This window comes from Prinia subflava, chromosome 23 (genome assembly GCF_021018805.1).
Source record: "Prinia subflava isolate CZ2003 ecotype Zambia chromosome 23, Cam_Psub_1.2, whole genome shotgun sequence".
Taxonomy (NCBI): Eukaryota; Metazoa; Chordata; class Aves; order Passeriformes; family Cisticolidae; genus Prinia; species Prinia subflava.
This window is the reverse complement of record NC_086269.1, coordinates 6,346,835-6,370,074: the sequence shown is the minus strand read 5'-3', so window position 1 is coordinate 6,370,074 and position 23,240 is coordinate 6,346,835. Positions and strand designations below refer to the sequence as shown.

Sequence of the window (23,240 nt, the reverse complement as noted above, 5' to 3'; positions counted from 1 at the left end):
GAGACAAAACTGCAGGTGGACGGTGAGGTCTGTGAGTAAAAGCTGCAGGTGGATGGTGAGGTCTGTCAGTAAAAGCTGCAGGTGGATGGTGAGGTCTGTCAGTAAAAGCTGCAGGTGGATGGTGAGGTCTGACAAGACGGCCCAGGCTGAGGACAAGGGCTGGGTGAAGATTCGTCACTGCTCCCTTTTCCCCAGCCATTTTTCTGCGTGTTTTAGAGTCCTGGAATCCCAGCATGGTTGGGGTTGGAAGGGACCTCCAAGCCCATCACATTCCACCCCCTGCCATGGGCAGAGACACTTCCACTGTCCCAGGTTGCTCAGAGCTCCATCCTGCCTGGCCTGTGATGTGTTTGCCCTGTGGTGGTTCCAGGTACAAGTCCCCAGGAGCTGGGAGATCACTTGCACACCCCAGCTCATCTCCTGGCTGGGGAGCAGAAGGAGCAGTCAGGAACAGCGAGGGTGGACAATACACAGAGGGCCTGGGGCTCACCTCATATTTCTGCCGCTTGAACTTTTCCTGCAGGTCAAATTTCTCAGCCTCCAGGTCATGGATGTTCTGCCACAGCTCCTTGGCCTTGTCCCTACAGGAAGAGCCAGCTGGGGACAGTGCAGGGAAGGGCTGTGGCTCCCAGGGAGCTCAGTGCAGGGAGGGTGCACTGATGCCAACCCCTCACTTCTTCCCTGGGATGGGGCTCTGGAGGCTCCCAGACAGGGATGTGTTATCTGGGCAGTGAATCCAGGGACAAGGGTCACGGAGAAGGTCAGTACAGTATGTCAGAACATATTTTTTCTTGGATGTCCCACCCGTGTGACCCTGGCTCCTCAGAACACACATGTCCCACGTATGTGTGTGGCTCCCTCAGGACACACCTGTCCCACCCGTGTGACCCTGGCTCCCTCTCATGGCTGGTGCCATCAGCTACAGCCTGGCCACGGTGGCCCTGCACAGCCTTGGAGCCTGTGTCCCCCGTGGAGTGTCACAGCCTGTCTCCAGCTGTGCCAGTCCCCTGGCTGGCAGCCCCAGGGAGCACCCCCAGCCCGGGATCCTGCCCAGGAGCTGGGACCCAGCACAGGGCTCCTGCCCTGGCCATCCCTCCTGCAGCTTTTGCTCACCTCAGCTTGTCCTCACTGAGGTGGTCGATGTTCAGGGGCTTCCGCCGCTCACTGAGGATCTTCTTCTTCTTTTCCCTCTCCGTTTGCTTCTTCCCACCCTTTTTCTCTGACTGAGGAAACCATCAGTCCACTGGAGAGAAGGAAGTCTGCCCAGCCTGTGCCCTTCCCCATCCCCAGTTCTGCACCCAAAACCCTCAGCTTTTGGGACTCCGAAAGCACATGAGGTCCTCGGGGACATTTTGGCAATAGTGGACAGGACTCCTTGTCCTTGTTGCCATCCCCATCCCTGTCCCTGAGGCAAGGCTGGAGCTGCACATCTGCAGAGCCGAGCTGAGCTTGGGGCAGCTCTGAGCTCACTTTAGCCCTGTAACCCCTGACCCAAGAGCAGTTCCCTGCCCTCTCCTGCCCCTAAAACCACAGTGTCACATGGATGAGGTCAGCCCATGAGCCCTTCCGAGGAGCAGCAGTGGCTCCATTCAAGCCCCCTTTGGAAGGGTCCCACCTTCTGCATGTAACCCCCAAAGTGGAGCATGTTGGAGAATGCCTTCTTCTTCCGTGCCTCCTCCTCTGCCCTCTTCCGCGCCTCCTCCTCCTCCTTGCGAGCTCTTTCTTCCTGCCAGGGTCAGAAGGCGGTCAGCAGTGGATGGATGGACACACAGCTTGTGTGACTCCCAGACTCCCAAGCCCTCCCCAAGCTGCATTTCCAGAGGACACTCACGGCCATGCGGGCCTGGCGTTCCTTCTCCCTCTCGCTGCGGATCCGCTGCTGCTCTGCCCGTTCCGCTCGCCGCTGCTCCTGCACAGGGAGGGACCCAGGCTTGGGCACCGCAGGGAATCTGCACCCTCTCTGTTCCAAGGGACAGATCCCTGACCCCAAGAACCTTGAGAGCCCCAAGGGAGCTTGAGGACAGTGACCCCGGGCAGAGGTGCATCTGCATCAGGCACCGCAGCACGACAACACCAGGGGCATCCCAGTGACCAGGGACAGGAAGAGAAGGGCTGGAACTGTGTCTGGGCAGGGTTTGGTTGGATATCAGGGAAAAGGTTCTTCCCCTAGAGGGTGCTGGGCTCTGCCCAGGCTCCCCAGGGAATGGGCATGGCCCCGAGGCTGCCAGAGCTCCAGGATCGTCGGGACAGTGCTCTCAGGAATGGACAGGGTGGGATTTTGGGGTGTCTGTGCAGGGACAGGGGTTGGACTGGATGGTCCTGTGGGTCTCTTCCAGCTCAGGGAATTTTATGGTTCACATAAAATGTGGCTCAACCCTCTGGCTCTGTACTGCAGGGTCAGGGATGTCCCAGGTCTGCCAGGACTGTGGGAAAGGGACAATGGCTCAGTGCCCACAGGGACAGGGTGGCAAGAGCCAGAGAGGGGAAGGCTGAACACGTACAATCCTGTCCTTGAGGGACAGGAGCTCCTCTTCCTCTTTCTTCCTGCTCTCAAAGTGGGCCTCGATGAGGGCCTGCAGCTCGTTCAGGTCCTTCTCCATGCGCTTGCGGTGAATGTCCTGCACCAGACACAAACAGGAGCCTCCAGCAGCTGCCAGGCACGGAGGGAGAGCAGTGGGAGGGCAGCACCCCGGGGTGGGAACTGGGGGCACAACGTACGTCAAAATCCAGTCTCTCGCCATCTGGGATCTTGGGAGGCACCAGGTTGGGCATGAAGACCCTGCAATGGAAGGGGAGGCAGAGCACAATGGGGGCTGCAGCAGATCTGGGATAGCACGTGCCTTTCACCCATCCCACCCTCTTCTCAGAACCCCGCAGTCCCCAGGCAGCAGAGTGGACATAGTTGGAGGACAGGGAGTGCAATGCATCCTGCCAGAGGTGCCAGCTGGGCAGCCACAGAGGAAGACCTGTGGCATTCCCGGGAAACACTCCAAGGTGCCTGCATGGCTGGAATAACTCTGCAAGCTGCAGACAATGTGGCACAGGCCCTTTGCCAGGCCCCCTGGGCTGGCAGCCACGCACTGCCCCCCTCAAAGGACACCATGTGCTGTGACCTGGCACAGACAGCTGGATCCTCTCATCCTGCAGTGCTCAAGGGAGGACCGGAGATGCTCAGCAGGGGCACAAAGGGATGGAGGGATGATCGCTGAGGGAAGATCTGCCTCCCACACTGCAGCATCCCAGAGCCCAGGAGTACCCCCCCCGGTTTCAATGGTTCCCAATCCTGCTCCCTGGGGCTCAGTCCCTGGCATGCTGACATGCCTGGAAACGTGTACCTCATGCCAGCCATAGCCTGGACTCTGTATCCCAGGCTGGGATGCTCACACACACACACACACACACAATTTGCCACCTGCAAGGTCACAGGGCAGCTGAGCTTCTCCCAAGGAACATACAAAGTGCTTCAGAACTGCCTAAAGACCTCATTCTCAGGGTGCCCTTCATGGTCCATGTCTCTCTGTCCATTTCTCTCCCTTTTTCTCTCCATGTCCTAATCCCACCCTGCTCCCATGCTCTGGAGGTTCCCTGTGCCCTGCCCTTTATGGATCAGGCTCTGTCACACGGAGCCTCTGCCCTGGCACAGCTCAGACCTTGCCCCAGGGAAAACCCTGCCACACTTACTTGGGTTTTGGCTTCAATTCACCTGCAGGTCCCAGGAGCAGGACAGAAAGACAAGGTCAGTGTCACCGAGGAGTTTCCTGTTGCACCTTGAGCCAACCCCCGCCCTGAGCTGAGCCCTCCCTCCCAGCAGCAGGGGCTTCACAGGGACCATCCCCCAGCAGTGAGGTGCCAGCCCTGTGCCAGAGGGCAGGTTGTCCCCGAGGCACAGCTGGTGCTGCTGACTGAGCAGAGCAGCCCCTGGTACCCCCACACAGGCAGAGGGTGATACTTCACCTTCCCCAGGCTCCTGCTCCCGGTCTCCCTCTCCGCCTGTGGAAAACACGATGATTTGTGTCCCCATGGCCAGTCCTGCCCAGGGACACTGTGGGGTGGCTGTCCCACTCTTTCCCATGCTTGTGCCCACTGCAAACCCTAGCTCCATCCCTGCAGGATGAACGGGGGAGAGCAGGCCCTTGAAGGACATCCCTCACTCACAGAGTGGCCAGGAGAGCCCCAGGTCCTCTCCAGGAGGAATCCAGGCAAGTTTTGCAGGAGCTCAGGCTGGAAAAGCAGCAGTGCCTCCCTCTCCTGCTGTATTTTGGGTGAATTTCTGCCCGAGGCAGCAGAAATCCATCCCTCCTGCTGCTCCTGTCCTGCTGAGGGACATGTCCAGGGCAGCTCTGCCCCATCTACCACAGATCATCCCTCTAGCAGCAAATGAACTCAGCACCAAAACCCCACTACGAGGGCCCAGGGTCTCAGGGGACTGGGATGGCCAAACCCATCTCTCCTCTGCTCCCACTTTACCTTCTCCTGCTTCTTTAGTTTCATCTTCTTGTTCTGTTTAAAAGCAACGGGAGAACATGAGCACCCCTGGGTGAGGGCAGCCACATCCCCCAGCACAGAGGGGCCTCAGCACCCTGACCTGGGGTCACAGCCAGGATCTGAGCCTGCCCCAGCAGCAGTGACAGCACACGGTCACAGACTGTGCCCCAAAGCCACCTCATCCAGGGGTGGGGCCCCAAATCCACCCATCCAAATCCAGGGCTCTTTTGATGATCAGACACATCAGAGCTCAGTCCTAGCTCCAGAAACCCCCTCTAAGGCAATGGACCACTTGGTGAAACAAGCTTGGCCCATTTTTAGCACTATTTCAGAGGGCTGGACAAAGCCACCAGCAGCAAACACCATTGTCTTCATGCTTATAGGGCCCAGACAGAGCAGGGAAGGGCATGTCAGTCTGACACCCCCTTACTGGGCAGCAGAGCTGGGCACAGCTGCCCCTCTGTGTGATGTTCCCCTGCACAGCCCAGCCAAGCCAGGGGAGCTCCCTGGCACAGCCCCCACTCACCTTCTGCCTTGGTTTCTGTGGTCTCCTCCTCGTTCTCCTCTACCTGCTCCTCCTGACCTGTGGAACAGCGGGCAGGGTGAGTCCAGGGCTCCTGCAGCTTCTGCTTCGGGGTAACTGAGGCACGGAGCCGAAGGAGCCCAGGAAAGAAACAGCGGCTCGGCAAGCAAAGGGCTCCTCCCTAACCTTACCCGAGGGCTGCTCCGTGCTCAGCAGGGCAAAACCCCCTAAAATTAATGAAACTGAAGGATTTATCGCCACCTCCTGGCTTGTCCCTCATTCCCTCTCATGCTGCCGTTCCCTCACACCCCAGGAAGGAAGGAGGGATTCCTGTTGCTCTGCTCTAGCAGTGAACTCCAGGAGTGGCACAGGACGTGCCTGGCACCTTCCCAGTCTCGTTTGTGACACTGCTGGAGCCTTTTTCCACTGGAGGGAGCAGCGTCCCCATAGGATTTCTCCACTGGAGCCAGTGATGCTGTGCCCACGGGCCCTGGGAACACTCGTGGTGCCACAGCCAGGCAGAAGGGAAGAAAAGGAAGACAGCAAAGACAGCAAAGCATGGCTGCAGATATAATAGACAGACAGAGGATGGACACACAGCACAGCAGGGCATGGTGGAGTGCAGGAAGAAGAGAGAGAAGTGGAAGAATGAAAGAAAACCATTCTCCAGCTGGAGAGAGGCAGAACACATCGACCCAGACTTTTCCCAAGAGTAGAGAGGAAATAATGAAAGGTGCAATAACTACCGTCATCTTCCTCTATCCATTCTTCCTCTTCTGAGCCAGGGAGGAGGGAAGGAATAAGCACAGGGATTAGTTGGGTACCACAGAATTTTGGCATGCATGAGATGAAGACTTGAGTACTGCAGGGGCTTCCCCCTGCACCTCTCTTTGCTTTTACACTCAGGGTGTTTTGCCTGGCAGTGCCCTGGAGCAGCCAGAGGCTCAGCTCAGCCCCCCAGCCCAGCTTCCCAGCCCAGCCCAGCTCCCGTGCCAGGGTTGTGTCTCCATGGGCTGAGGCAGGTGGAAGTTTGAGTTTGGGCGAGACTGTCACACGTTCAGCAGAGGCTCCAGTTCCTGTTGGGGTATTGGGATCACACCTCTGCCAGCACCCATGTCCAGCATTGCCAGCCCTGGTTTGAGTCAAAGGATCACTGACAAAAGAGATCCTGAGAAAATTCAGACTGGTTTTGATCCTACTGATGTTTCAGGTGCAGGCATTTCAAACATGGTCACATCTGCCTTTCCTGGGCATGGTTTGCCCATTGCAGCCCAGGAGCAAACCCCTAAACCTCTGGCAAACCACTGAAGGCCCAGGATTTGGCTCTTGGTCCTTGCAGGTGCAACTCCTACCTTCCTCCACGCACTCCTCTTCACAGAGCAAACGGCATAGACAGAGAGAAAGGAAAGAAGCCTCAGGTTATTGGAGTTTCTCTGATCAGCTTTTGGCTTCAGGGCAGCTGCAGGTGCTCCATGTCCTCTTACCTTCCTGCTCCCTGCAAAGCACAACAGGAATTTACAGAGTCACATCGAGTTGCTGGAACAGGGCCCATCAGTGAGGCTGAGGTGAATTTGAGATTTCCTCAAGGCTGGCTCCCCTTTCTCACAGCACAGGGCTGCTGGGTGGCTGCTGTGTGAGTGGCTGATCGGTGGCAATGGGGACAGAGACAAGGCCCAGGTCCCCCTGCAGGCTGTGGAGAGCGGGGGCTAAAGGTCTGGACTGGCACTTTGACAGTGCTCAGGGCACCCCACCATTTTGCAGCATGAGAAGATGAGTGACCTCTGCCTATAATCCCAGAAATGGGCATCTCACATCCCACCTTTCCCTTATCGTGGGGGAGATGCACAGCCTGTCCCAGGGGGACAGATTGGTGACATGAGTCTGGTGTGGCACTGAAATACCAGAGGATTCAGGTCCCCTTTCTCTGCTGGAGCTGTGTTTAAACTCACTCCTATAACCCCAATCCCATCTCTCCAGGATGTGCTTCCTGGCCCATCAGCCTCCATCAGCAGAAGCTGCTCTCAAATGTGGGCCTTGGAGAATGATGCTCTGGATGTGGCAGCAGGGCCCCATCAGCAACACACTGGTGGCCTTGGGTTTTCCCATCCCTGACTCACAGATTTAGACTGCAGAATTTTTAATATAGGAACCATCCCTGTCCTGCCCATGGGTGTGGATGCAGCTCGAACACAAATTCCCACTGCTGGGGCCAGGCAGTGCCAAGGCAGAGGGGCACAGGCTGGGGGTGCTAGGGTAACAATGAGAGCACTTCCAAGCAATGCTGCAGTGGGAGAATGGGGAGAAAGAAAGGGGGTTAAACCACCCCACTTACTGCTCATACTCCTCGGTGACCTCCTCTGTGTCTGACATCCCTGGTTCTCTGGCAGAGTTCGAGGCAGATTGGAAAAAATGAGGGTTAGAAGTGAGATAAGGGCCAGCACAGCCTGTCCCTCAGCACCAGGACAGGGACACAGAGATGCTGCCTCTCTACAAAGCACTTGGAGCTTCCAGTTGTCCCCAGCCAGGTTGTGACAGCGTTATCTCAGCAGAGATAAGGTGCCTGCCCCCCTCCTGTCCCAGGATCACAGCTTGCCCCAAACAGGAGGCAGGAGATTGGACACAGCCTCCTGTCACACCGATAACTCTGTCAGGAGCCATGTCCAGGGCACTCAGCCCCCCTGCCCAGCCCTCTCAGGGGCTGTGTTTGCTCAAAGGACAGGAAAATCACCCCATTGCAGTGTTCAGCTTGTTTTGCTGACTATTCTTAGCTCGGGGATGAACCCTTCTCTCAGATTTACAGCCCTGCACCAGGCACAGAAAAAGACCTCAGCAAACCCTCCCAGCCCAGCCCTCCAAGTGCACAACTGCTGGAAAAGAGGCAGCCTGGGCTCAGCAGGAGCATTTCTCCCCTGTTAGCTAAAAGGAATAATTTACAGCCTGGTTTTGTAATCTAGCCCTGGTTTTAGGGCTAAAACCTCTGCAGAAACAGCCTTTCATCTTCTCAGCACATCTGTCTCCCTCCCAGCTGTGCTCAGGAGGACTTTGCTCATTATCTCACCTCATTTGACTTTCATCCTGCACTGCACTGTGGGATCTGCACCCACCAGCCCCATCCCTGGGCATCCTGGAACATCCCAGAGCCCCCAGGCCCAGCCGTGTCCCCTGCTTGTGCCAGCCCTCAGCAGGGCTGAGATGCCACAGGACGATGCAAGGCAGGGCTGGAAATAACTTTCATGTGCTGAACCACCTGTTCCCAGAGCAGCAAGACTTCCCTGCTCCTGCTGCCCGGAGTCTGGGAACAACTGCTCCTGGCTACATCTGTCAGGCATTTATTACCCAGGATGGAGAGGACAAGCCTTGGGAGTGCTTATTCAAGATGCTGGATCCAGGGTTGGAATGCTCAGGCATGGGAAAGGGGCATTCCAGGAGGGGAACTTCGGCAAAACCACAGCTCCAGAGGGTCTCTAATCTCACTGTTACTCACAAGGTGCTTTCTGGAGACAAACAGAGGCAGAACTCAGCCCCCTCTGCCTCAGGGTCACCGCCTGCTCCTGCCATCACTGTTCCCTTTCCTGTGATGGGTCCGGGGCTTGGCTCTAAGCACTCCCTCCAGCACCAGTCCCGGGATCTCTGCTTCCCCACAAACATCAGTTCCCACTTTCCCCCCAAGCTCAGCATGGTCCTGATGCCCCAAGCTGGGTCAAATAATTTGTGTGGCCTCCGAGCACCCAAAGGTCCACACAATAATTTCATGACATGGCAGAAGAGGGTTCCCAGTCCCAACAGTGTGAAAGCCTCTTCCCACATTCTCATTGCCCTCCTCCCTCAGACACTGTTTGATCCCACAGAGCTGAGGGAACAGCAACAAATCCAGCACTGTTAAGAGAGTACACAAGAGAAAAAGTGGCTCGAGGAAATATTTATGCATCCTCTGCACAGAAACACATAAATCTTTTCATTAAAGCTTGGAAATCTTGATTTGGTAGAATTAGGAGAACCCAGCAGACATTAGAGAGACAAGGAGGAAATACTGCACTGGCTACAAAAACTCTCCCAGAATTTGCTGTGTATTAAACAATCCAGATATTCCTCACACTCCTCAAAATCCCCCTGTCCTTTAGCTCAGGGCTGGCTGCTCAGTTCTGGGGCTGAGTTAATCCCCCACAGTTCTGAGTCTCTGTTTTCCTCCAGGCTGCCCAGACACGGAGCTCTCCCTTCCCACCGTTTGCTCCAGGAATGGGTCACGTCCTGCTTGGCAGGGTCAGACCAGGCACAGGAGCATCTCATCCCTAACTCAACCCCTGGCCTGCCAGAGAGCCAGGGCCAGGATGGCCATGGGCATCAATACATCTCTGCTGTGCCCTGCAGAGACACGGGGAATGGGGATCTGGGAGATTTCCCTGGAACCAGGGCAGCCAAAATCCATCCGAGCCGCCTGGGCACCCATCAAGGCGGTTCAAAAGACAAACTGCAAATACAACCCGCTGGAGAGGGTCCTGCAGCTCTCTGCATGGGAATGCCTCCAGGGCATCAAACACCCCCGAAAGAGCGGCCGGGGGACACCGTGAGCCGATTCCCTCCCGGGCCCGCATCCAGCGCATCCCCCCCGGAGGGGCGGGCGCCGCCCCAGCCGTACCTGAGCGCCGGTGGTGCCGGGGAGCGCGGGGAGCCGGCGGGGTCTGGGAAAGGCTCTTTGGGGCAGGAGGCTTTAAGGGGGCTCCAGCGCCCACCCCGGGGCGGGCAGCGCCGCTGGAATGCGCCCGGCGCCCAGCGAGGAATGCAACACTTGTGAGCTGCTATTTCGGCAGCCGCGGCCCTGGCCCCCTCTGCCGCTCCCCCTTCCCCCCCAGGAGCCCATATAAGCCCAAGCTATTGTGTGGCCTCAGAGATTTGCTATTTTAAACCCTCTGGACCGAGATACGTGAGTGCCCGAGGGGCTGACACAAGCCAGCCCAGCTGTCACCGCGGCCGGGACGCTGATAAGGCAGGGCTGTCAGCAGTGCCAGGAGTAGACCCTGCCCGGCAGCGCCCACCCGGCTCCCGCAGCCGCTGCTCCGAACTCGGGGTGCTGCAATAAGAAGGGAAGAGCCTGTTTTTAAGCCCCCAGGACACATCTGATCTGGGGTTTTCCCTATTTCCCCCTCACTGGGAGAAGGGAAGGGAATAGTTTCCAGTCCCAGACCAGCAGTAGGTGACCAGGACTGTCTTAGAAAAAGCAACTTTTATTAGGAAAAAAAAAAAAACCCAGAGAAACCCAAGTCCTTTCCCAAGCCCGACAAGCAGGATCAGCTCCAGGGGAAGCAGCAGATTCCCACACAGAATTTGTCACCACAGTGGTTGCTCAAGGCACAACCCAAACCCAAAGAATGGCCCCAGCAGGAGAAATTGAGCCCTTTGCCCATGGCACCCTAAAGGCCTCAAGAGAGCATCCCCCATCCCTGCTGGGTGGGCTCAGCAGCCCAGGGAATGCAGGATCAGGGTCTGCACAGCAAAGGGCTCAGGAGGAAAGGCAAGAGGGAAATGAGGCCCAGCACAGGGCACTCAGCTCTATGAAATCCCCCAAACAGGGCTGTGGCCATGGCCAGGGCCAGCTCATCCTCCCTGGACCACTGGATGAAGGGTCACTGCTTGCAGGGGCAGAGGATGGCAGGGATAAGGACAAGTCTCTGGTTCAGCTGTGGGTGGAAGGAAACACCAGGGCCAAGTCCCCCCTTCTTCCATGAGACATTTCCAAGCACTCGTGTGACTTCACTAACATCAGCCTTGGCAGGGACAGCCTGGCAGGGGGTGACACCTGCCTGCCCTCCCTGTCCCAGGTAGCAGGGATGGGTGTGGTCCATGGATGTGCAGCTGGAACTCCCTTGGCCAGACAGGTTCTCGCCCCACTGACATCTTCCAGCTGCCAGGGAGCTGTGTGGGGGATCCCCTGTGCCTGGGCAATTCTGGGGCACAGGCAGAGATCAGGAACAGAACAGCAAAACATGGTGGGCAAACAAGGCAGGAGTTTGCCTTCAGCATCTGTGGGGAGCCTGCAGGCCTGGACACCCCCTGAGAGGCAGTGAGTGGGGACTGGGGGCACAGGGAGACTCTTCCAGGCTTCTTCCTTCCCATCCCATAAGCAGAGGACCCCATGACCTGGGCTGCACCCACACATGGCACAGGGGATTCGTGGCAGTGGTGCTGGACGGTTGGGTAGGGCTGGGCTTTGATCTTTGGAGCAAACCAGTTTTTCTCAGATGGTCTGATAGGACAGCTGGTATTACTGCAACTGGAAAAGAAAGTGGGAACCACTGAGGCTGTGCCCGAGGCTGCAACCACCCCAGCAGCTGCCTTAACCAGGACAGTGGCTATCCCCAGCAGGGGAAGGGGCAGGCAGGCATCCCCTAAATCCCATCACAGGCCACTCCCCTTCTCCTCCCAGACCAGAGTCCTTCTCTCCCTTACAGATCCCTCCAGCTGTCCCCTCCTGCTGACTCCCCAAAGTCACAGGGTCCTGATGACCCCCACATTCCCTCTCCCCCCTTATCCTGGCTCTGCTCCTGCCTCAGAGGCTGCACCAGGTTTCAGAGCAGCTCCATAATTACCTTGGTGTCTCCAGAGGTGTCTCCAGGCTGCTTTATCCAAACGTCTCGCTTTGCCAGGCTGTTGATTCTCCGGATTTCCTGCAAACAAGAGAGTCAGAAGTGACAGGAGAAAGTTTTCCCCATGCATCCTGTGCAGCATTGCCTTGGTCTTACTGTATCCAAACCTTGAAGCACACATTGTCCAGGTAAAACCAGCCAGCTTTGAGATCCTGTACCTGGGAGACCCTCACAGCCAAGTGCAGCTCCAGCCACAGAAAGGGGAGCAGGTGCAATTAAAGGTGAACTGATCAAGAAGCTGCAGGCTTTCCCCAGGAGTGATTCCAGCAGCAAACCCTTTGCTGGCACAGCTGCCTGGCACAGACATGTCTGGGCAGCGTTGATCTCCCAGCTCAGCCTGGACTCATCTTCCCTGGCAGCAGGGCCAGGCTGGAGCTGCACCTCCTGGGCCGGTTGGCTGCCGCAAGCCCTCCACTGCTGTGAGCAGTGAGACTTGCCCAGGACCTGCTGAGCCTCTCCTTTCCAAGAACACCAAACCACCCTGAGGCCAAAGGCTCTCTTGTCCCTCTCCTGCACAGATCCAGGAAGTAGCCACAGTGGCCAACTCATGACCACTGAACCCCCTTGGTTGGGCACTTTGCGCCTATAGCCACAAGATGCCCTATTTTGGAGGTTGGTTTTATGTGGGGGCTCCAGACCCCTCATGCACCAGGACCTCTCCAAGCACGCACAGGTCTCCAAGCCCCTCAGAGCTGAGCACACAGCTCCTCTCCCACTGGCAGAGCTGCTCATCCAGACAGAGATGGGATGGCAGAGATGGGATCATGCAGGGCTGGCAGGGGCAGGTACTCCTGTGTGTCCTGGGACATGCACCCAGCTGGCTCCTGCTCCCTCCTCAACCCACCAAGGGCTGCAATCAGCTGTCTGAGGAATTTGGGGCTCACAGTCAGGACACAGCAACAAGTAGTGCCCTGATATCTCATTATGGTGGCCCTGCAGCTCTGAGACCTCCAAACCTGGCTAAACTGCTCTCAAAGCCTTTAATACCTTCAACCAAGGGTTAATTCACCCTTCAACCCCGCCCCGAGGAGCAGCACCATGTCCTGAGGGCCTGTCTGCACTCAGGGCTCTCACTTGAGGTTGACACAAGCTGGTACCTTGCTGTTTTCCTCCTTGGCGGGCTCCTGAGCTCGGCTGATCCACAGATTAATGCGGGATGTCACCGATCCCGGGATCTTGAGGCTGTCCTGCGGCACACAGAGGGACACCAGGCTTACAGCAGCAGCTCTCTCTGCACGAATGTAACCCGGCCCAGTCCCCGGGGCACGGGGAGACCGAGCAGAGCTGCAGCCGGCAGAGCCCAGCCCACACGCTGGCTCCATCCCAGCTCCTCAAATTCCAGCGCTCGGCAGGAACCCACACAGCGCCGGGGCAGTTCCTGTGCCCAAACGCAGCGCTGGCACCCACCAATCCCAGCAGCAGCCTGCCAGGCTGAGCCTGGTCTCGGCAGAGGGGAGGATTTGCCCCAGAGCCGGTGCCTGCCCCAGCACAGCGCCCGGGGAGGGCCGCGCCCAGCGCAGCTCCTGCCTCACCTTCCTGAGCGCCGCCGGCTCCGCCTTCCCGGGAGCGCTGCCCTCGAAGAAGTTGCGCTTGCTCGCCACCCCGTCCGAGGAGAGCAGGCGGCTCTTCTGGACAGGCACGGAGGATTTCACCCCTTCCGAGCGCTGAGGGCAGAGAGATGGGCGTCAGCAGGGCTGTGCTGCACCCCGAGGGGTGAAAAGCAAAGCCCAGCTTCTGGCTCACACCCTCCCTCAGCCCCTTGGGTCCTCCCCTGTCCATCACCAGCTCACAGCCTCGTGCACTTCCCCCAGTGGACCACAGCATCCCCAGACCCTCTCCAAAGGACGTCCCCTCCCTGCAGGGCCTTGCAGCATCCCCAGACCTCCTCCAAGGGTCCCTGCTCCTAAAACCCTGAGGCCAATCCCTTTCCCTCCCTGGGACCATCTCCTTCATCCCCATCAGCTCTGGTATTTGGTGCAGCTCAGGCCCTCCCCTCCCCACTCGGCTCCAGGCCACCCCTCTCTCTCTCCCCACACATCCCTCCCACCTGCCTGGCTCTGCCAAGGGCCTTTGGTACCTGCACAGCCGAGTTGTACTTTTCCAGCTTCTCCCCAATGGTGCTGCTGCTGCCTGGGATCCTCAGACTTGCACTGGTGAAGAAAAGGGAAGGGTTGGAACCAGCCCCCTCCGGACCTCCTGGGACTCAGCCCATGGTCCTGGGGAGCTGCACTTGGCAGGAGAAGGCCCCATCCCACCAGGAACTCCTGCATCTATCTGCCAGGTGAGCCAAGCAGTCCATTCCCTGCCGGTGACCGAGATCTCTGTGTGTCACCACCCTTGCAGGGCCACACCGAACACTGAAATATCCCAGAGCTCCTCAGCCTGCCCTGGGTTCAGCTTTTCCAGCTCTGAACTGCATTGCCCCCATGTCAGTGTGGCTCTGCCTACAGCATGCACCTGCCCACGGGGGGCTGGGGGATCCCTTGATCTGGCCACCACTGCCAGGTCAGGTTGCTCATGGACCTATTTTGATGTCCCCGAGGATGGGAACTGTGCAGACACAAGCACCAACATGGAGCTACATGACTCAGGAGACAGTGGGGGCTTGCTGGGGGATATTGGAGCAGCCTGGGAGAGCAGAAGATGTTCCTGCCCATGGCAGGGGTTGGAACAAGATATTTAGGGTCCCTTGGAACCCAAAACATTCTGTGATTCCAGGATCTCATTCAAATGCAAGCTGCACACTGGACATTGTCCTGTCCCCTGCCAAACCTCTCTGCCTGCCCAGTCCAGCACCCTGGGGACCAATGTCCAGCAGATCTATGCCAGGCCTGTCAGGCCCATCACCTCCTCCTCCCTTGGAGAACAAAGGATGGCAATTCCTGCCCAGCAGAACCAAAAAAAAATGCAACATGATGAGAGGTGCTGACCTCCTTGTGAGAGGGCTTTGGCTCTCTTCTTTCTGCTTCTTGGAGATGATCTGGAAGACACAAGGAGAGGAGGTCCTGCAGTGAACTTTGGTTATCCAAGATAAGCATGGGAGACACTATCTCACTGAACTCTCCCAGGAAGCTGCATTTGCACCCACACCAGAGCTTATCTCATATCTCAAAGCTCCCCACACTTTAGACACTTTATGGTGATAACAGTTTTATTCCCAATAAAGCCTCATGGAAGGCAATCAAGTGTAGCCAGTCAGCCCTGACTCACAGCAGGGAGGATCTTGACAGTTCTTAGTTTTCCCAGCCTCTTCAGTCACTTTATTCCAGAGATCCCTTTTGAAATGAAATATATTCTCAGACTGTAACATGGGATGAGAGGGAGGATGGATGTTATTTTTATCCTGTGCTTTCACATAAGACTGGAAAGGCTGGAAGGTGGATGGTAATTCCTGTGGCTCTGGAAATTCTGAGGACAATGAGCTCCCTGTTTTCTTGTCACTTCCCACGAGTTTTCTGGTCAGCACAAGGTAGATGAACCGGCCATGTTCATCCTCACACACCTTCAGTCAGACACGGAGACAGAAAACAGGGGGAAGAGGGAAGCAGAACTGCACTGCCCAGACCAAAGGTAAATTTTGAACACACTTTGGGAACAGGCTCTGCCCACATAATCCAGAGGCCAAAGCAATCCTTCCTTCCCCCTAGCCTCCACTGCCTCAATGGAATCCTTCCCCCACCTGCTTTAGCTCTTACCCGAAAGGAGACAGTTCTTGGGCTGGCCCGGCGGATGGAGCTGCTGAAGGTGACCTGAGTTGGAGACAGGTCTGGCTTTTCTGCAGGTTCATCTTGGGGAGGGGACAGCTGGATTACCTGCTTTGAGGGGTTCCTGGATGGCTGCTGAGGAAAAAAGAGACATCAGATGCATCCCTGCAGAGTCTGCAGAGAAGACTGAGGTGCAGGAGCTGAGCAGTCAGGGCTGGAAGTAGGTTTGAGCTGGAGTTTGATATCAAAATCCTCCAAAGTTTTCCTGTCTCAATTGGACATACTAGTCCCAAATGGCCCTTCAGTGTCACCATGATTGCAATCGGGAGACTTGCTGGAGAAGGTGATCAGGACAGCACAGACCAGGGAGGGGACGGCGTTAGTGGGACCCTGTCCACCACCTCATGCTTTGCAGCTCTCAGAAAAACCTCCCCCAAAATCCTTCAAGTCCCATTTCCCTCCTTTTTGTACTATTGGGCTGTCCCTCTCTCTGGTCCTCCCAGCAGCCAGGAGCTCTCCCCCAAGGCCTGGTGCCCCATCCATTCCTGCTCACCTGCTGCTCCAGAGATGAGGTCACCGCTGAGGTTTTCTCCTCGGTGCTGCGGTTTCCCACCCTGGTGAGGATCTTCACCTCCCGGAGCCGACAGCTCCCCACCTCTGGCGGCTCCTTCTCCTCCTTCCTCTGCTCCCCCCGAGGAGTCTGCACTCCCTGGTCTTTGTCTTGGAGCCGTGCCCTCACCACCACCTTCCTCTCAGAGGCTGGCTCCAGGCTTTTGTCTCCCGGCGGGTCCCCTCTGCCCCTGGCTGCCTCCTGAGCCCGCTCTGCAGCCCGGCTGCTCTCCTGCCTCCCGCGGGGCTGTGGCCTTGTCTCCAGGCAGCTTTCTTCCACCCCTGGCTCCTTCTGCTCCTTCTCCTGCCTCAGATTTTCAGACACTGGCGGGAGGCACCTTGTCCTTCTCACTTCTTGTGTCTTCAGCACCTCTGAGAGCTTTCGCTCCTCCCCATCCTCCGGAGACTGCGGCTTCACCAGGGATGCAGGTCTGGGGATAGGGACAATATGGGATGAAAACCTCAGCATCTGGGGCTGCAGGGGTGGATTTCATGCTGCAAGGGAGGCAAAAGGCTCTGGGGAAGGACATAAAAATCCCACCAACATCCTGGAGTCCTCCCTACAGACCAGAGCTTGCAACCACTCTCATCCCCATCACCCCAGCTCAGCTGTCTGAGAAAAAGTTTGGATTAAAATACTTTTTTTCTTTTTTGATGTAGAGATGAAGCATTTCTGCAGCCTCGTCCCAGAACACCAGCACCCATCAAGTCCTGTGCCAAGGAGATCCAGGCTCAGGGCAGTGTGCTGGGTCTGCTGCTAGATAAGAAGTGTGGCTGTATCTCTTCACTGGACTGGGAAAAATCCCACCAACTTTAAGTGGGAAGTGTTGGTTGGAAGTCAGTCTGCTCTGGCAGGTCCACTCACAGTCCCAACACGAGCTGTGAAAAGCTGTTTCCCCTTCGTCCCCCAGGCAAACAGGCACAAGGTCTGGGAAGGGGCAGAAGGACGCCTGGCAGGCTGTGTCTGCACACTCCAGAACTGGGAAGCAGATGGGATAACATTTGCCCTTCTCCTGAATTACAACTACCACATGGCCAGCCTGTGTCAGCACCAGGGAAGAGGAACTTGTCTTTCCCACCTGGTTCATTTTAGTCATGTCCAGTCCCCATCCACCCCATATCCAGCCCAAGTGTCCCAACTCCATCCTGTCTGAAACACAGAAACACCTCTGGACTGGGAGTTTCACTGTGGACATGAACCACCTGAACACTGGACCCTTCCAGCATCAGTTTACAGAGGGGGTCAGGTTGTGTAGGGGCAGTATGGTCCCAGAGCACTCCAAATCCCAGCTCCCTGCAGCCACAGACTTTGGAAGCACCACTGGAAAGCCCTTGGGTCAGATCCCCACTTCAGCAGAGGTCCCACAGCGTCACTGTGAGGTTCAGAGGGGCAGCACAGCCAGCCAGGCACTGCCTGCTCTGCACTCCTGCCCTGCAGAGCTGGGCACCACCTACCTGCTGCAGATCCACCTGCAGACCCACCTGAGCTCAGTCCTGGCACCAGCCTGCCCCCAGCACTGCTGCTCCTGTACCATGGGAGCCCACCTGAGACATCCCCACCTCGTGCTCCTCCTGAGGAGCCCATCCCTCCTCCCAAAGGCTATTGGTTGGAGCACAGCTCTTCCCACAGCTGAGCTCTTCCTCAGCCAGGAGCCATGCCCTCCAACTGCGGCAGCAGCAGCCAGGGCTCGGTGTCAGGAGCGAGGCCAATGCCAGCAGGACCCCACAGACCTGCTGGAAGCTGGGCTGGTGTCTTTGGCAGGGCTGGCAGGTTCCTCATCCGTGGATGTGGACGAGAACAGGTTGCGGTGCCTTCGCCGGCGCTCTCTTTGCTGCTCTTCCTCATCCTCCAGGGTCCTCTGCCTGGCCAGGCTGTTTGGGAGGAAATACAAGGACATGGGGAGGCTGTGTCCTGCATGGACACCCTGAAGCCCTGGTGCCAGACAAGAAAGGAACTGCTACACCCTGGGCAAGGCCGAGGGGCTGACAGAAGCCACCTTGTGGAGGAGAGGGTTGCCAGCATGAGCCAAGTGTCCCAAACTGCTCTCACTCCATCCAGACGATGCAGGCCCTTCCCAAAGCAAGCACCTGACTTCCCAACTCTCATTTTTTCTTGCTGGAGGGAGCACTCATTTCAAAGGAATCCCTTTATTAAACTAACCTTCCAGGGGAAGGATATTTAACCTAACTCATCCAGACCAGGACCCTTGAGCTACCACACAGACCTCAACCACACAAACTGGAAGGGTAACCACTATGGCACAAGATTTCAGGCCAAAACCAAGTTGTGGTGATGGCAATTTAATTTTATAGAGCAAAAAGCCTCAGATGCAAAAGTATCAGAGGCTGAAGGCAACTGCTGAGAGGTTCTGCTTGGGGATGGGGCTGGCAGGGCTCCTCTTCCCCCTGCATGTGCCTGGACTGGAAATTGTTTATAATCACAGACTGAGCCAAAAAGACAAGGTTTGGAATAATCTTTAAGCATTTTATTTTGCACAAGCCAAATGTGGGTTGTTGTTGTTTTGTGTTGCTGTGTTTGTTTTGTTTTGTTTTTTTTTTTTAATAAAACACCACTTGGAATAAAAAGTTGTCTGGAAAACACCAGCTCTGCCATCCTTTCTCTGTGCCAAACCTGCCCACCCTCTGTGCTGGTGCAGGAACTGTGTTGGAAAGTATTTTTATTGGCTGGATGGAGCTTTTTCAGAGCCAAGTTCATCTCTCCCAACACGAGCCCTCAATCAGCCACAACACTGCAGGGAACCCCATGGAGCTCCCGGCACCCAACAGAGCCTCCCTGTGCAGGGTCCATCCCAGCTCCGTCCGGCGTCACCCAGGCTCAGGCTGTGCCATGAATTTGACTTTTAGCGAAAGTCAGAGTGGTAGGGCCGCGTCACGGCGGGGGCGGCCGCGGGGACCGCGGCTGGTTCCGAGTTACTGAGTAATCGCAGCCGGTCATAAATTAAACCGCTCTACCCCCCGCGAGTGTTCGCGGCTCCTGTTCTTCCTGCTCCGGGGAGCGGCGGGGCCAGCGGAGCGCGGCGGGGACAGAGCTCGGCCGAGAGCTCGGGGCTGGGGACAGGGCAGTGCCAGGCTGAGGACAGGGCAGTGCCGGGCTGGGGACAGGGCAGTGCCGGGCTGGGGACAGGGCAGTGCCGGGCTGGGGACAGAGCCCGGCCGAGAGCTCGGGGCTGGGGACAGGGCAGTGCCAGGCTGGGGACAGGGCAGTGCCAGGCTGGGGACAGGGCAATGCCAGACTGGGGACAGGAGAGTGCCGGGCTGGGGACAGGGCAGTGCCAGGCTGGGGACAGGGCAGTGCCAGGCTGGGGACAGGGCAATGCCGGGCTGGGGACAGGGCAGTGCCAGGCTGGGGACAGGACAGTGCGGGGCTCTGCTGCCCGTCCCTCCCGCTGGCCCCACAGCCGAACAACCTCAGCAGGACCCACGGCTGGGGAGCTCCAGGCGGTCTCCAATGCTACACTTGGTACTGTGAGAGACGGAGCTAGCGGAGGCTGGGATGTGCCCGGGAGCATTCCCAGGTGGGACAGCCCTGCTCCGTGCCCGTGTGCGCAGCCCGGCCGTGTTTGCACAGACAGCCCCAGCGCTTTCCCGGGACAGTGACCCCTGCACGCACATCCCCGGCCCGCAGGTTCCCAGGTGGGGGGACACGGATCCCGGTGCCTCTGCGCTCCTGCCCCTCAAGCAGTGACAGCACAGAGCACTAATGCCTGGCTAAATCCTCATGATGACAGAGTACTTCTTTGATTTTACATGGACAGTCTCCTTCAAAGTGAAAATGGGATTTTCCTGCCTTGAATTACCATGGCTCCTTCTGAGGCAGCATAAAACCTGGCACTAACCACAGGCAGCTCCTCATTATTTGTAATTAAATGATCCACCCATCAGGCTATGGATCTGCTCTGCCAATCTTTCCCTCCTCTTTTCAAAGAGGGATTTATTTTTCGCTGTCTTACCTTTTTTTAACTCAGAGATGAATAAAAAACTTTGGCAAGTGTCCCTGCCTTGTCCTGTCCTGCTCTGTCAATGATTAGTGCAGAGCTCCCTGACATTTCTGCTCTTTCAGTGCTGCCTCATCTCAGGAGAGCTCAGGAAATGTCTTCCAGGGTTGTGAAGCACACGGGGTGCAGGACTCAGCTGGGCTGGTGCTGGGGTAGGTCCGTGGCTCAGAGGAGATGGATCTGGATGGGGCAGGAATGGCCTCTGGATGTGTCCCACCCATGGCAGGGCCAGCTGAGAGCTGGTGGCCTCCGAGCAGTGGAGTCTCAACTAAAATAAGGAAGTTTTTCACAATGAGGGTGGAGAGGCCCTGCCACAGGTTGCCCAGAGAAGCTGTGGCTGCCTCTGGATCCCTGGAAGTGTCCAAGGCCAGGCTGGATGGGGCTCGCAGCAATCTGGGATAGTGGAAGGTGTCCCTGCCCATGGCAGGGGGTGGAATGGCAAACCATTCTGGGATTCTGTGAATTCTCTGTTCTTACACCCAGTACTCTTGGAGCCATAACATCCACTTGGACCAAGATTCCTGCTCTGACATGTGGGACAGCGAGGCTCTGTTTGAGCCTGCACAGCCAAGGCCGGCAGGGCTCTGCAGGGGGTCAGGGCTGATCCCACCTTGCTCCGGCCTCGTGCGAGCCCCTGACCCACCCCAGGATGCCCAGGAACCTCCCCTGCTCTGCATCACCCGTTGGGAAGGCCGAGGGAGTTGGCAGCGCTGCGGGGATTGCTCAGGCATTGCTCAGTCCCTGCCCTGAATCAAGGCTTGCTTAGCACAGCATGGGCTGCAGGGCAGAGCAGGACACGCACCCAGGGGCTGCATGGGCACGGGGGGAGTGGAAACGCCCCCAGCCAGCTCAGAGCAAGTCTGGACACACAGCCCAGACAGCCTGTTCCTCAAAAAAGGCAAAACAGACCCAAAATGTATCCAGCGTGCGGCAAGAATGCTTATCCAGGTAATTCTCCTGTGCCTGGCACAGCTTCCCCAGGCAGCAGAAACAAAAACGCCTCTGATCTTGCCCAGCCACAAGAAACTCCAGCAGCGCCGAGCTCTCCGTGTGGCTGCCATTCACCTCTGCAAACATCAGACACCACTCCCAGGGCAGCTGCCCTCTCTTCCCATCCTCCCCAAGCCCCTCCGGCCACCAGCAGCCCACCCTCACCCCTCCCTGCCGGCGGTGGGAAGGGTTAAGCATTAACCCACAGCACTTACCTGGAGAGATCGGACCAGTTCCTTCTGCTAAAGGACATTCCTGCTTCCCGGGAGTTTCAGAAAGCCCCCAGAAGCTGAGCAGGCATCCAGGCCAGGGCGCCGTGGGATCAGCGCTGCCGGAGACTCTGCTCCCCAAGAAGGGAGGGAGGAACTCCCTGCAAGGTTATTTCCCTGTGCACCTTTACCCTGCCCGCCACCAGCTGCATCACATGGTTCCTTATCTACCTGACACAGGCAGGGCTGTGATTTGTGTGCCAGCGGCGCGGGGCGAGAGCCGCCCTGCCCAGCAGTGCCACGCAAAACCAGAGCCCTGCTCGCTGCCAGGCTCTGAGCCGGGACCCGCGGCTCGGGCCATCCACGTCTCGCAGGGTTTCAGAGACAACTCCCTGCAGAGAACCTGTTCTACCAGCCACAATCCACCAGTCAACAACTCCTGCAGGCCGGCGGAGGAGGTGAATTACCCCGGGCTGAGTGGGAGGAGGTTGGCTCCCGGGGATCCAAAACAGTCATTAAAACACCTCCGGCTGGGTGCAGTCCAGAGTTTCCAAAGAGCTTGGGAGGGTCTCCTGCTCCTCCTAGCCCTTTCTGGATGTCTCGGATGGAGCTGTCAAGGTCTTCCCATTCCTCTGAGCTTTGCTGCAGCAGTGAGCACTCAGAGTCTCGGGGGAGAGGGCTGGAACATGGGGGGGATCTAATTTTTGTGTTCTGAAGCCCTGTGCCAGACAGGAGCTGTGTGCTCGGGTTCATCCCACACCTGGACCCAGCCCATCAAACCCATCACCCCTCTGGCTGTGCCCCGAGACCCCCACCCTCACACAGGGCAGCCCCTGCTGCCAAGGGCAGGTGTGAAGCCACGGGGGAAGTTCCTTTAGTGGGGGAATGGGGGTTGCCTGAGGGGCGGATGGGGTTCCAGGCACAGCAGAGAACGGGTCCCAGCCTGGATTTTCCCACACCATGGCCACAACCCCATTGCTCGGGCAGCCAGGCACTATTCCCTGCAGGAAATGTCATCCAGGACCCCTTGAGTACGACCTCTGCTCCCAGTGAGATCCATCCCTGCACCAGCCCGAGGAACTGGTTGTGAGGCTGGGCTGGCCCTGCATGCCTCCAGCCCACAGGGGTGTGCCATGACCTGAGCAACGATTTTAATCAAAGGTTCCTAATTAAAATCCCATTTCTAGGAGATAGCTGTGTCAAATGAGCCGCCCGCTCCATGCAGGGCTCGCTCTCTGCTTTTCTTTCTTCTTGCAGTAATCACTCGTCTTTCAAGTGTTTTCATATATACAGAGAATTCAGTTAGTTGTGGCATAAGGGAAAAAAATTACTTAAATAACCTTGCAAGCATCCTGCTAATTGCTGACAGACTATATATAGCAGACCAGCATCAGCAGCTCCTCTCGAGCAATAAAAGCTCTGTGATTAATGCACAGCAAGCACGGCGCTTGCAAAACTCATTGCCAAAGGATAGCACTGGAGCACAGGACTTAGCAGGGTTTTCCAAAGGATTAGACTGAACGTGGCAGTGAAAGAACACCCCCAGCTAGGATCGACACGGCAAAGGAATAGAAAACCTCCCAGTCTGCAATTCCTCTGGTTATTAAGTTGAAGAAATTCTAGACGGGCATTTAGTGCCTGGGGATTAGGCAGAGGATGAGCCTCGCTGACACTTGCCCCTTCCTGGGGCTTTATTTGCAGCTCAGAAACCTTTGGAGCTGAACAGAGTTTCCTCTTTATTCAAAATCCATCAGAGAGTTTCTCCTCCATGGGTTTGCCCCGTTTCCCTCAAAGCCAGGAAAATGGTCAGTACAGAAAATATCCTTCAGCACCAAGTTCCCAAGGCTTATTCCCCACTGCTGGAAATAACCTCCTTTGTCTTGGATGGTCCTGCTGGGCTGTTCAGCAGCACAAAGCATTGACCTCTCATGCCTGGAGATCTTTGCTGCCATGGAGCTCCTTTTTTCCCTTATGTTCCTCACGTCTTTTCATGTCCACCATAACCCCAAAATTTCACTCCCAAGGAGGTAAAGCCAGCCCAGAGCCCCTCACCTGATAGATGA

General features: G+C 57.0%; 2 protein-coding genes across 8 annotated transcripts in view; both read right to left on the bottom strand.

The window, feature by feature from the left end:
- Positions 1-7,799, bottom strand: part of TNNT2 (troponin T2, cardiac type) — an 11,076-nt gene extending 3,277 nt beyond the window's left edge. The window contains exons 1-14 of one of the 6 annotated variants that reach the window (XM_063418499.1): positions 7,341-7,799; positions 6,493-6,503; positions 6,361-6,378; positions 5,755-5,784; positions 5,012-5,068; positions 4,468-4,500; positions 3,955-3,990; positions 3,682-3,703; positions 2,719-2,779; positions 2,502-2,618; positions 1,832-1,909; positions 1,616-1,726; positions 1,114-1,223; positions 491-581 (exon numbers count right to left, since the gene is read on the bottom strand). In XM_063418499.1, the coding sequence (XP_063274569.1) occupies positions 491-581; positions 1,114-1,223; positions 1,616-1,726; positions 1,832-1,909; positions 2,502-2,618; positions 2,719-2,779; positions 3,682-3,703; positions 3,955-3,990; positions 4,468-4,500; positions 5,012-5,068; positions 5,755-5,784; positions 6,361-6,378; positions 6,493-6,503; positions 7,341-7,378 (813 nt within the window). In that variant the 5' untranslated portion in view covers positions 7,379-7,799. Of the gene's footprint in view, positions 1-490; positions 582-1,113; positions 1,224-1,615; positions 1,727-1,831; positions 1,910-2,501; positions 2,619-2,718; positions 2,780-3,681; positions 3,704-3,954; positions 3,991-4,467; positions 4,501-5,011; positions 5,069-5,199; positions 5,358-5,754; positions 5,785-6,360; positions 6,504-7,340 lie in introns of those variants that run through there. The other 5 variants (XM_063418495.1, XM_063418498.1, XM_063418497.1 and 2 more) reach the window with 5 other exon arrangements.
- Positions 7,800-10,210: 2,411 nt separating this feature from the next.
- On the bottom strand, positions 10,211-21,614 carry LAD1 (ladinin 1). Of its 2 annotated transcripts, none has more exons than XM_063418493.1 (10): positions 21,184-21,614; positions 17,694-17,834; positions 15,907-16,393; positions 15,345-15,485; positions 14,580-14,629; positions 13,727-13,799; positions 13,182-13,313; positions 12,747-12,836; positions 11,593-11,670; positions 10,211-11,276 (listed from the first exon to the last, which is right to left on the bottom strand). In XM_063418493.1, exons 1-10 carry the CDS (start codon positions 21,219-21,221, stop codon positions 11,268-11,270), a joined length of 1,239 nt encoding a protein of 412 aa, XP_063274563.1. In that variant the 5' UTR covers positions 21,222-21,614; the 3' UTR covers positions 10,211-11,267. The 2 variants fall into 2 exon arrangements, with proteins under 2 accessions (XP_063274563.1, XP_063274562.1); XM_063418492.1 differs by having other exon boundaries at positions 15,345-15,488; positions 21,184-21,610.
- Positions 21,615-23,240: the final 1,626 nt, after the last annotated feature.